The sequence below is a fragment of the Gopherus flavomarginatus genome, chromosome 5, assembly GCF_025201925.1.
Source record: "Gopherus flavomarginatus isolate rGopFla2 chromosome 5, rGopFla2.mat.asm, whole genome shotgun sequence".
In the NCBI taxonomy this organism is placed as follows: Eukaryota; Metazoa; Chordata; order Testudines; family Testudinidae; genus Gopherus; species Gopherus flavomarginatus.
The window spans coordinates 59,579,705-59,592,123 of NC_066621.1; the positions used below are offsets into that span (position 1 = coordinate 59,579,705).

General features: G+C 40.7%; 1 protein-coding gene across 12 annotated transcripts in view; it reads right to left on the reverse strand.

Moving 5' to 3' along the window:
- DENND5A (DENN domain containing 5A) overlaps positions 1–12,419 on the reverse strand; it is a 110,637-nt gene that overhangs the window by 52,319 nt on the left and 45,899 nt on the right. For 11 of the 12 annotated variants that reach the window (XM_050955001.1, XM_050955000.1, XM_050955002.1 and 8 more), the window contains one exon: positions 7,022–7,209. In XM_050955001.1, coding sequence (XP_050810958.1) covers positions 7,022–7,209 — 188 coding nt within the window. Of the gene's footprint in view, positions 1–7,021; positions 7,210–9,153; positions 9,210–12,419 lie in introns of those variants that run through there. The other variant, XM_050955011.1, reaches the window with a different exon arrangement.

Sequence of the window (12,419 nt, forward strand, 5' to 3'; positions counted from 1 at the left end):
GCTGATATTTTCTTAGCAGAAAGGACATTAACTAGTGAAGCAGTAAAGGCAAGGTGATAAAACTCAGTTCAGATTTAGTCTATCTGTACTTCCACAGTGGGACTTCTCAGAATGAAATATTGTATATTCATTGAGTGTAAGAGTGATACAATCTGGCTCTTTGAACAAGAAATTTAACCATTTAAGCTTCAGAGGAGTCAAGTTTTAGTCCAGGCTATTCCAAACTCTGGTTTAATTATACTGGAATACCCTTTCAACACTACATTTTCCTCCGAAGACTGTTTTATCTACGAGCTGCTATAGAAAACCAACTTTTAATTCTGTATCACTGTGTCAGTGTCAGTTATTTGTAACAAAACTTCCCAAATGTAGGTGCCAGAGCAGAGGTGGGCAAGCTTTTTGGGCCAAGGGCCACATCTGTGTGGGGAAATGGTATGCAGGGCTGGGGCAGGGGTGCGGGAGAGAGTGTGGGAGGGGGTGCAACTTGCAGGAAGGGGCTCAGGGCAAGGGATTGGGACAGAGGAGGGGGCTCAGGGAAGGGGGTTGGGGTGCAGGAGTGCTGCAGACTGTGGGAGGGGGCTCAGGGCAGGGGTTGGGGGGCGGGAGGGGTTCGGGCTCTGGCCCCGCACCGCTTACCTAAAGTGGCTCCAGGATGGCAGTGGCATGCACTGAGGCCAGGGCAGGCTCCCTGCATGCCTGCCCTGGCCCCACGCTGCGCCACTCCAGGAAGCACTGCGGCCCCTGGAGAGGGCGGGGCAGAGGGCTCTGCGTGCGCTGCCCTTGCCGCATCTTCAGGTACCTCCCCCGAAGCTCCCATTGGCCGCGGTTCCTCATTCCCGGCCAATGGGAGCTGCGAGGAATGGTGCCTGGAGGCAAGGGCAACGCACGGAGCCCTTTGCGCCCATGCCCGGGTCCCGCAGGGCCACTTCTGAGAGCGGTGTGGGGCCATCCCGTGGGTTGGATCCAAAGCCTTGAGGGGCCGGATCTGGCCCATGGGCAGCAGTTTGCCCACCCCTGTGCTAGAGGGATTACTTTGAGCATATAGGGAGCGATATATTCTTATTTAGGTCTTTTAGGAATATTAAAAAAGCCCTTCAGAAAGCCATTTACTTGTCAAACAGTGTAGATTCAAAATGTGAAAATAATTATTAATGTTAAGTTGTTGGGAAATTTTCTCCAGATTCTAAAGACAAGCTCTCCCCCTCTACTGGGAAGAGACTATATTTTTTTCATATGTTATGGACCATTGACTTTTAGATTACAGTATGAATAAAAAATCCATATGCTAATAAATAATATATATTACTAATACACATATGCAGACACACAGATTCATTTCACTCCAGCTGGCAGCTAAAAATACTAAAAGAAAAAAATCAATATTAGCTATGTTAATTGGGCCCATCAAAACCAAGAGGAACATCTGCTAGCAGAAGTAAGCTGAAGTAATTGACCTCTCTCAAAGTTCTGCATGTTCCTGCTGGTGTCATTAATGATGCTGGTGCATAAACAAGGAGATAAACAAAAATAGATGGATCAATGTAGGCTTAGCTGCATTAGAAAAAAAAAACACGAAGTACTTAATGCTTATTAAAAAGAATGTGAAAATATCTGTAGGGAAAGATTTAACTTTTCAGTTCCTAAGATCAACAACTGAATATAAACTATTATAAACACTAGTTGACATATGGATTTGAATAAAAATAACAAAGGGTTGGCATGGTGACCAAAGCGGAGTTTACAGAATAAATCGCCGCTCGAATATCAAGAGGCCTTTTTAGGAAGTTTTCTATCTCAAGATGTGTTTCTGCACTGCTGGATAACGAAAAGCATGTATTTTTCTGCCAAATTCTTGCTGGTTTCTCTTCTATCGTGTTGAAAAACCTAAGTTAAAATGAAAACAAAAAGAGGCAACTATATGTCCATAAACTCATGGTCCTTTTCTTTGTTCTTCATCATTTAGATTCCATAACTAGTGTTTTCACATATTTTCCTATTCCCTACACGGCCAGTGTTGAGGATGGATTTGTCCTGCCTACACTAGCATTTAAACTGATTTCAACACCAGTTGAATCATAGTGTTCAAGTTGCACTTCACAGGTATTAATTCTCATAGATTCAGAGACTTTAGGGTCAGAAGGGACCAATATGATCATCTAGTCTGACCTCCTGCACAAAGCAGGCCACAGAACCCTACCCATCCACTTCTATAACAAACCCCTAACCTATGTCCGAGTTATTGAAGTCTTCAAATTGTGGTTTGAAGACTTCAAGCTGCAGAGAATGCATCAGCAAGTGACCCATGCCCCACACTGCAGAGGAAGGCGAAAAACCTCCAGGGCCTCTGCCAATCTGCCCCAGAGGAAAATTCCTTCCCGACCCCAAATATGGCGATCAGCTAAACCCTGAGCATGTGGGCAAGACTCACCAGCCAGCACTCAGGAAAGAATTCTCTGCAGTAACTCAGATCCCATCCCAGACCACTGGGCATACTTACCTGCTGATAATCAAAGATCAATTGCCAAAATTAAGCTATCCCATCATACCATCCCTTCCATAAACTTATCAAGCTTAGTCTTAAAGCCAGATATGTCTTTTGCCCCCACTACTCCCCTTGGAAGGCTGTTCCAGAACTTCACTCCTCTAATGGTTAGAAACCTTTGTCTAATTTCAAGTCTAAACTTCCTAGTGTCCAGTCTATACCCATTTGTTCTTGTGTCCACATTGGTACTACGCTTAAATAATTCCTCTCCCTCCCTAATATTAATCCCTCTGATATATTTATAAAAAGCAAGTATATCCCACCTCAGCCTTCTTTTGGCTAGGCTAAACAAGCCAAGCTCTTTGAGTCTCCTTTCATAAGGCAGGTTTTCCATTCCTCAGATCATCTTAGTAGCCCGTCTCTGAACCTGTTCCAGTTTGAGTTCATCCTTCTTAAACATGGGAGACCAGTACTGCATGCTGTATTCCAGATGAGGTCTCACCAGTGCCTTATATAACGGTACTAACACCTCTTTATCTTTGCTGGAAGTACCTCGCCTGATGAATCCTAAAACTGCATTAACTTTTTTAATGGCCATATCACATTGGCGGCTCATAGTCATCCTGTGATCAACCAATACTCTAAGGTCCTTCTCCTCCTCTGTTGCTTCCAACTGATAAGTCCCCAATGTATATCTAAAATTCTTATTATTAATCCCTAAGTGCATGACCTTGCACTTTTCACTATTAAATTTCATCCTATTGCTATTACTCCAGTTTACAAGGTCATCCAGATCTTCCTGTATGATATCCAAGTCCTTCTCCGTGTTAGCAAAACCCCCCAGCTTTGTGTCATCCGCAAACTTTATTAGCACATTCCTGCTTTTTGTGCCAAGGTCAGTAATAAAAAGGTTAAATAAGATTGGTTCCAAAACCGATCCTTGAGGAACTCCACTAGTGACCTCCTTCCAGCCTGACAGTTCACCCTTCAGCACGACCCGTTGGAGTCTCCCCTTTAACCAGTTCCTTACCCACCTTTCAATTTTCATATTTATCCCCATCTTTTCCAATTTAACTAACAGTTCCCCATGTGGAACCGTGTCAAATGCCTTACTGAAATCGAGGTAAATTAGATCTACTGCATTTCCTTTGTCTAAATAATCTGTCACCTTCTCAAAGAAGGAGATCAGGTTGGTTTGGCACGATCTACCTTTAGTAAAACCATGTTATAACTTGTCCCAATTACCCTTGACCTCAATGTCCTTAACTACTTTCTCCTTCAAAATTTTTTCCAAGACCTTACATACTACAGATGTCAAACTAACAGGCCTATAGTTACTCAGATCACTTTTTTCTCCTTTCTTAAAGATAGGAACTATGTTAGCAATTCTCCAGTCGTACGGTACAACCCGAGTTTACCGATTCATTAAAAATTCTCGCTAACGGCTTGCAATTTCATGCGCCAGTTCCTTTAATATTCTTGGATGAAGATTATCTGGGCCCTCTGATTTTGTCCCATTAAGCTGTTCAAGTTTGGCTTCTACCTCAGATGTGGTAATATCCACCTCTATATCCTCATTCCCATTTGTCATCCTTCCATTATCCCTAAGCTCCTCATTAGCCTTATTAAAGACTGAGGCAAAGTACTTATTTAGATATTGGGCCATGCCTAGGTTATCCTTAACCTCCATTCCATTCTCAGTGTTTAGCGGTCCCACTTCTTCTTTCTTTGTTTTCTTCTTATTTATATGGCTATAGAACCTTTTACTATTGGTTTTAATTCCCTTTGCAAGGTCCAACTCTACATGGCTTTTAGCCTTCCTCACTTTATCCCTACATGTTCTGACCTCATTAAGGTAGCTTTCCTTGCTAATCCCACCCTTCTTCCACTCCTTGTAGGTTTTCTGCTTTTTCTTAATCACCTCTCTGAGATGCTTGCTCATCCAGCTTGGTCTACAACTCCTGCCTATGGTTTTTTCCCCCTTTCTTGGGATGCAGGCTTCCGATAGTTTCTGCAGCTGCGACTTAAAGTAATTCCAGGCCTCCTCCGCATTTAGATCCACAAGTTCTTCAGTCCAGTCCACTTCCCTAACTAATTTCCTTAATTCTTTAAAGTTAGCCCTTGAGAAGTCAAAAACCCTAGTCCCAGATCTATTTTTGTTTATCCTTCCATCTAGTTTGAACTGAATTAGCTCATGATCACTCGAACCAAGGTTGTCCCCTACAACCATTTCTTCTATGAGGTCCTCACTACTCACCAAAACCAAATCTAAAATGGCATCCCCTCTTGTTGGTTCTTCAACTACTTGGGGAAGAAATCCATCTGCTATCACATCCAGAAAAATCTGAGCCCTACTATTCTTGCTAGCACTTGTCCTCCAGTCTATATCTGGGAAGTTAAAGTCTCCCATGATCACACATTTCCCGTTAGTGTTTACTTCATTAAAAACATTGAAGAGGTCTCTATCCATAACCAAATCAGATCCCAGCGGTCTGTAGCACACCCCAAGCACTATCTCAGGGGAAGCTCTAGTAGCTTTCTTTCCCAGTGTGATTTTTGCCCAGACTGTCTTGTCCATTCCATCATTTCTTATTTCTTTACAGTTAACCTCCTCATTGATGTACAATGCTACTCCACCACCTTTGCCTTTATTTGTGTCTTTCCTAAACAGCACATAGCCTTCAATACCTGTACTCCAGTCATGACTACTATTCCACCATGTTTCTGTTATCCCTATAATATCCGGTTTCATTTCCTGCACCAGTAGCTCTAGTTCCTCCATTTTGTTACCTAGGCTCCTCGCATTAGTGTACAGACATCTTAATTTTTGCCGTTTGGCTTCACTGACATTCTTTACCCTGTTAGGCACAGATATTCTACCACCAGCATCATCTGTTAGTGTGGTATCTACACTACCCTTCCTCCTTATGTCAATTCTTCTGTCCACGGCTGTATCCCCTCTTACTTTGTTTTCTTCCCTCTCAAGGTTAAATTCCGGTGTGGAGATCACCTGGACATCTCCCAACCATCTCCCCCAAATTCCTAGTTTAAAGCTCTCTTAATCAGTTGGGCGAGCCACCATCCTAGAAGTCTATTTCCCTCCTTACTCAAGTGAAGTCCATCCCGAGAGAACAGTCTTCTGTCCGTAAATGCTTCCCAATGGCCGTACATCCCAAAGCCCTCCTTATAGCACCACTGCCTGAGCCATCTGTTGATTGCCATAATCTTGTCACACCTTTGTTGCCCTTCTCTAGGAACCGGCAGAATCCCACTGAAGATCACCTGAGCCTCGATTTCCTTAAGCATCTTCCCCAGTCTGGCATAGTCTGAAAGTAACAGTCTGCTGAAAAAGGCTAGATGTCTATGTCACTCAAGAGAATATTGATGGTCATTGTTAGCAAAAAGAAAGAAATAGTATGAATAAAACAATGCAATATTCTTGCATCAAAAGCTGCATTTAGGCATTTTTCCAAAATCAGTTCATCCAAACCAAGATGATTTAAGAACACATTAAGATATTTTTATTAATGCTGGAAAGTCTCTATTTTACTGTAACGTGCTCTTGCATGCCAGTATGTTCAGACTTCCAAATTGCTTCCATATATTAGTCATATGAGAGCAGGATGGATGGCCAAACACTTTCTGGACACCTCCTTGCATGTCGTTTTAGGGTTCTAAACTCCCAGTACTTTTGAGAATGAATTATATGGCACTAATTGATTACAATATGATCCAATATGCAACACAGCTCCCAAGCAGGAGCAGACCTTGGCCAGCCAGGTGCTCTCACACAACTCTGAGGTGGAGATCCCCTTGAGGATTTTGGAATTGAACAGACTGGGAAGGTGCCTGATGCTGCTGTATGTTAATTTCAAGTCTACCAGGACTCTGCTCCTATTTGGTTTAGAAGCCTCAGGCTGACAGCTACCTGCTTCTGCAGCCATTCCCCTATGCTGTCTCAGACAGTGCTTAAGGTCATCCTATAACTGCACACCCTGATTTCCACAGCAAGCCATACCGACCTTTCCTGTTGAGCTTGTAAGCTGGTGGTGTGGGTAAAGGGGACAAAATAAATATAATGCAGCCATTTGTGCTGCCCCAAATCCATATTAAGATTGTCATCTCCTTTGGGTAGGGATCATCTTTTTGTTCTGTGTCTGTATAGTGTCTACCACACAACTGCTGTCAACTGGCAACAAATAAACATTGACTTCTCTGTAGGTCAAAATGTATTTTTTCTTCAAGTACCTTTACTGCTTTAATACACTATAGCTGGTAGATTACAAGGTTTAACTTTACTGCAGCAGAAAGTTCCCAAAACAGTGAGTTTTATTTCTCTCTTCCATTGGAATGGATTTTATCTGATAACCCCAATGAAATCCATCAGGCCAATGCAAATAGGAATGCCCATAATGTGTATTTTCACCTTACACTCCCTATTATAGATTTCCTTGTTCACTCAGTTTCTCTCTCACATTTCTCCCAAAATAACCTAGTAGCTCTGTAAAATATTTATCAATCCAGCCAAGTTTTTCTCACCTCTTGAGGCAATTCCAGCTTAGACCTGTCATCCAGTCCATTGGAGTGCAAGCCCATCAAATAAGGGACAGGAGCATCTAGGAAATGAAGGAGAGAGGCTGGCAGGATGGGAACATATACGTGCTGCCACTGGAATGGAAACATTAGTGCTGTGATGGTCTCTGCCACAGTCATCAATCTCTGGTAATCTAAAAGTTAAAGAAAGAAAGACGTTTGTGAAAGAAATACACTTAAAACTCAAGGCAATAAATTGATGGGATACTATATAGTTTGAATTAGAATGTCCAAGTGTAACAGTTTGTCTAAAAGGTGGTACACAGAGCCACAATGTATTATCTACACCAGTGATACTCAGACCTCAGTGGTTCAGGGGTCAAATTCATTTTTTCCTTCTCTACGTATAAAAGTGTGTGCGCGCGCGCGCACACATGTGTATTTTTTATATATAATTAATTCTCACAGCAAAATAACTGACCAGTATTCTACAATTGGTTAATAACATAGTAAAAGCATCCTGGTCGGTTAGTAACTTAGGTTGGTTAATAAATAAATAAATCTCATGGTGATTTAATATCATGTGAGGCGGCACATGCTAAGGGGCGGCATTCCGTCCATTCTTGGGGCCACACAGCCCAGGTGGCTTCTTTTTTTTTTTTGGCGCACTTCGGCACTTCGGGTTGCTTTTTTTTTTTCCCCTCCCTTGAGGTGGCAAAAATGGTAGAGCCGGCCCTGACTGAGATAAGATACCAGTATTTCCAGTAGAATTCCCACTTGCTACGGGTCTATAATTTCACTACAAAAGCTAGCACCAGGCTGAAACCCAACATACTGGGTATCTCTGAAACAACTTTGTTTTTTAAAATGTGTTTGTTAAAAACTGCTGCAATCCATTTTGCAAAGCAACAAGCACAACATTGGTGGTCAACAAATAATTGAGTAAGATCAGGAACAGCTTCATTTGAATTTGCAACTGATTATTATACAGCGCTAGTTTTTGCCAGAAGTTTAAGTTAAGAATTCAGGGCTGAGAGATTTTTAAAAGATGATTAACCACACATGTCCAATATGCTGCTGTCTACAGCTATTGCTAAAGGATTTATTACTAGATACTTATTAAGCATTCATACTACAAAACTATACTAAAGCAAATACTTTTTACAGAAGAGATTTTAATCCTAATAGCTCTGAAACCCTTAGACAATTGATTAGGTATTAGCAATGGAAGAATCTCAAAGGGTCCAGTAGTTCAGTGCAGATAAGCACCTGAAAGTTCAGATGGTTTAGCTGATGTGTCCAAACCTCTTGCTCTGTAAACTGAGCTGGCAAAGACCGCACGAACAAGGTTTCAAGACTTAAGATAATTCTCACTTCCAGTCAAGCTGGAAATACAATAACAGTCTTCCTCAAAGCATCTCAGCAATGTTTGATTCTAGCCAGAAGCTGCATTTAAAAAAATGAATAATGAGCAGAGGAGGAAAAAATAGTTCTCTCTTCCCCCCAACCTCAGAGAAGAGGTTTTTCTTCTTCTCAACCTGTTTACAAAACCTAGTAAATATAAATTTTGATATGCATCTGAATGCACAGCCCATCATTATAGTTTCAAAAATTGCTACACACGGTGTCAAGTCTCATTATGTTGAGGGAGGAACTGGCAAAGGGAGAGTGCAAGAATGTTTGTTTGTTTTAAAGATACTGAGTGTCCATAAATTCAAAGTTATGGGTGCAATTCCATCCTTGTCAGCCCTACTCAGTGTTCAGACTGCAGAATATAACGTTGCTTAAAGACCACTGTGATTCCTAAGCAAAACTAGTGAGGTACATTAAGGACAAAGTTGCTGACTTAATTGTGAATTTCATGATTACAGGGGAATTCATTTTTTTACTATCTTACATAGTAGATTCTGCAACTTATGTCTGGGTACTGGGGTCTGTCTGCCTGCCCAAAGTTATTTGCAGATCATTACCTTAATCAAAGTCTGACTGCAAGGGAGAGTGACAAATAAGTAGTGACCAAGAGACGTGAAGGGAAAAGGTTTGAAAAACAAAACAAAACAAACAAACAGACCAACCCACTTCATTCTCCCATTTAATGTTTTTCATTTTAAAGGGAATTTTTAAAAGCAGCCATGCACATATATACTGAAGAGTCCAGCAGCCGCAGAGAAGGAATGTTAATCTGAAAGAACAAGTCTCAAATTAAAAACATTGATTTCCTAATATACAACTGTATATTTTCACATTTCCAGAACGTATCGCTTTTTAAAAGACTGTTATTTCCTGACTTTCCAGGGTGAAATTCAGTCTTCAGTGACTTCAGTGGAGCTGCACACACTTATGCAAGGCTGAATTTGGCCTACCATATTTATTTAACAAATGCCATAATCTTCTGCATCTCTTTTCATCCTGTAAATAGCTGACCATTTTTACACGTCTTAAATATTTTTGTCTGGAAACTGATATATTATTCTTGTAAACAGTAATCCACACTGAGCTCCCAGAGAACAGAAACTCTAATCTACATCTGTTCCATATTATTTTTACATCTTTCCCCTTTGATCTCTGAATTTAATTAAGAGGATGTTTAAACCAACCCTGCTAGTGTACCGTCCACAATCGGCTCTGCTTTCCCATAGCCTGACTGACAGACACATTATGGAAAAGCCCTAACCCAAAGGTATTACTTTTGTATTGTTTTTACTTGATTTACTGTTTAGTGGACTAAACTATTTATAGGTCTTGCATGTAACCAAAAACCCATTTACTGTTGTTAATTATTACTGTTTATCAATTATGCCAGAAGAAAAATGAAAAAGAAGAGGTTTAGATAGACTAAAGTTGGTCTAAAAAAATTGGAGGGGGAGAATCTCTGCCATATTCCACATCATATGTGCAGTGATTCATAAACGTGAATGTGATACTCTTTCTGCATAAGTGGCATGCAGCTTATTAATTCACTCAACCAGATACATAAAAAAAGACATTCGTGGAGGAGGGAAGTATTTGACATTTGCATGACTTCCCACCACCTTTCTCCATTTTTTGGTGAAAAGTTTCTGAAGAGCTCACACCAAACAAAGAAAAATCCTGAAAATCAAATTGAATAGCAAGCATACTCACAGTACTAAACAAAAAGTTGTGGCAAGGCCTTGCAACATTGATATTTTTATTGCACGAGCATAGCACACCCCTAGCATAGATGCACTGCATTGGGTAAAAAAGAAGTGATTGGCACTAATTCAGCTTATCCTTACTTCAAAACTTACGTAAGTTGTGCTGGCACAACTCAGTGATTATGCCAGTGAAACACTTTTACATTGGGGAATTGCACTAGTGCAGCAAAACTGGCAGAAAAACACTCAACATAAAAGGGTATTAGAGCAACATTTCCCAAATTTTTGAAAACCTGGGCCCTTTCCTGAGGAAAATTAAACCATTGCCGTCCCACACACACACACACACACACACACACACACACACACACACACACACACACACACACACACACACACACACACACACACACACACACACACACACACACACACACACAACCTCCCCATGTGTTGTTAAAAGACTTACCATGGTTTAAGAATTTTATTTTAAAATGCATCCTTAACTTTTCATTCCCTACATCTTGATACAATACTTAATTTCCCTTCTTACAGGTATAAATGAGCACTGAAATAATTACTGATGACATTAAAATATCATTGGCATCTAAGTTAATATTCATGGACATGAATAAGGCAGTTCACACCTCAGATCTACTATTTCAGGCTCTCTGCAAACTCACATAGACACCTCTGCATCAGCTACACTTGCTTTGTATTTTTACAGTCTTATACACAACCATAACAACTAGAGACCTTAAAAAAGACTGAAGAACTACTAAGAGGTTTATCCATATCCCTCAGCTAGCCTTTCATGCTGCCCGCCAATGGAACATTTCCCACACTTTTGAAAATGATGCCTTAGAGTAACAACAACACTTCTCTCGGAAATATCTGGTACACACTGTATATGGGAATCTAGCTATTTTACTGCAATGATTAAAAAACAACTTCCTTTTCTTTGCTGCTGTAGACACTTGTAAGTGGAACTACAATAACTCCACAACCCACAGAACTTCACCTCCAGGACAAAGCATGGCACCACATGAGACTCCATTATCAATTTATCAAAAGTACCCCTAACAGGAGCCGAATTAACTGTAGTCTACAAGGGACTGAACTTCTGCCTCACCACAGATCATGGGGAGAACTTTTTTGCCAACTCTGCTTCAAAATAATTATTTCACAACAAGACACCACCACCCACAACTACCATGTCCCATCAACAGGCATAAGAAAAAAATATTATCTGACTGGACACTCCATAGCAGATGACACCTTGATTATTATATAGATTGCTTCAGAAAAAAATTGACTTGAAATCCTTAAACATCACATCCACCACAATCTTTCCACTGCTGAGAGGACATCTATATAGTCTCTGATATCTAACCACCCGATAACGATCGAACCAGCAGACAAAGGGGATGCTATCATAGTTCTCAACCATGATGACTACATCAACAAGGCCAGCTAACTTACACCTAAGAAAGAATTAAAGACCACCCACCACAATTCACTCAGAAATTTAAGGATATCATCAAATCTTTCCCCAAGCTTTACAACCTCATCTCCCACAAACTTTACAACCTCATCTCCCACAAATCCACCACAGGGTGAAGGCAGACTCTAGTCTCTATCTCTCACAGAAAAATGATGAGACACAAAAATCCCATGTCCCCTGTGAGTGAACGCTTCACAAAACAATCACTCCATACCTGACCTCTCAGTCCTCATCTTCAAAGAAAACCTGTACACCACCTTCAAAAGGCGAGCCTGGGAGCTTAAATTCATAACTTTGCTAGACACTAAAAATCATGGTCTCAAAGACATGGAATGTATGGCTTATTACAACAATCTGTAACCCACTAATCCTTCTTTTTTGTCCTATGACTGCAGACACGTTAAAAAGCCCCTTCAGCTTGCATGGTCTCCTAGAATGTGTTAACTACCTATGTTAAACAATCTGTTCCACCTTGCATTTAGCTGTGACACACTGAATACCTTTTCCAGATCTGAAGAGCTCTGCATAGCTCAAAAGATTCACTCTCATTAACAGAAGATGGTCCAATAAAAGATACTAACTCACCCACCTTGTCATTATTTTAAAAAGTCATTTCTAGGCCTCATCTGAACAGTGGTGTTGGACAAACCTTTTTCAGTATTTACTGATTATTTTTGCCTCAAGCTAAGAATTTACTGGCAATCTCTGAAGAGAAAATAACTGCTCCAGTCACTGAATGAAAACATATCTTCTAACAAACATGAATTGAGGCAATAATTATCAA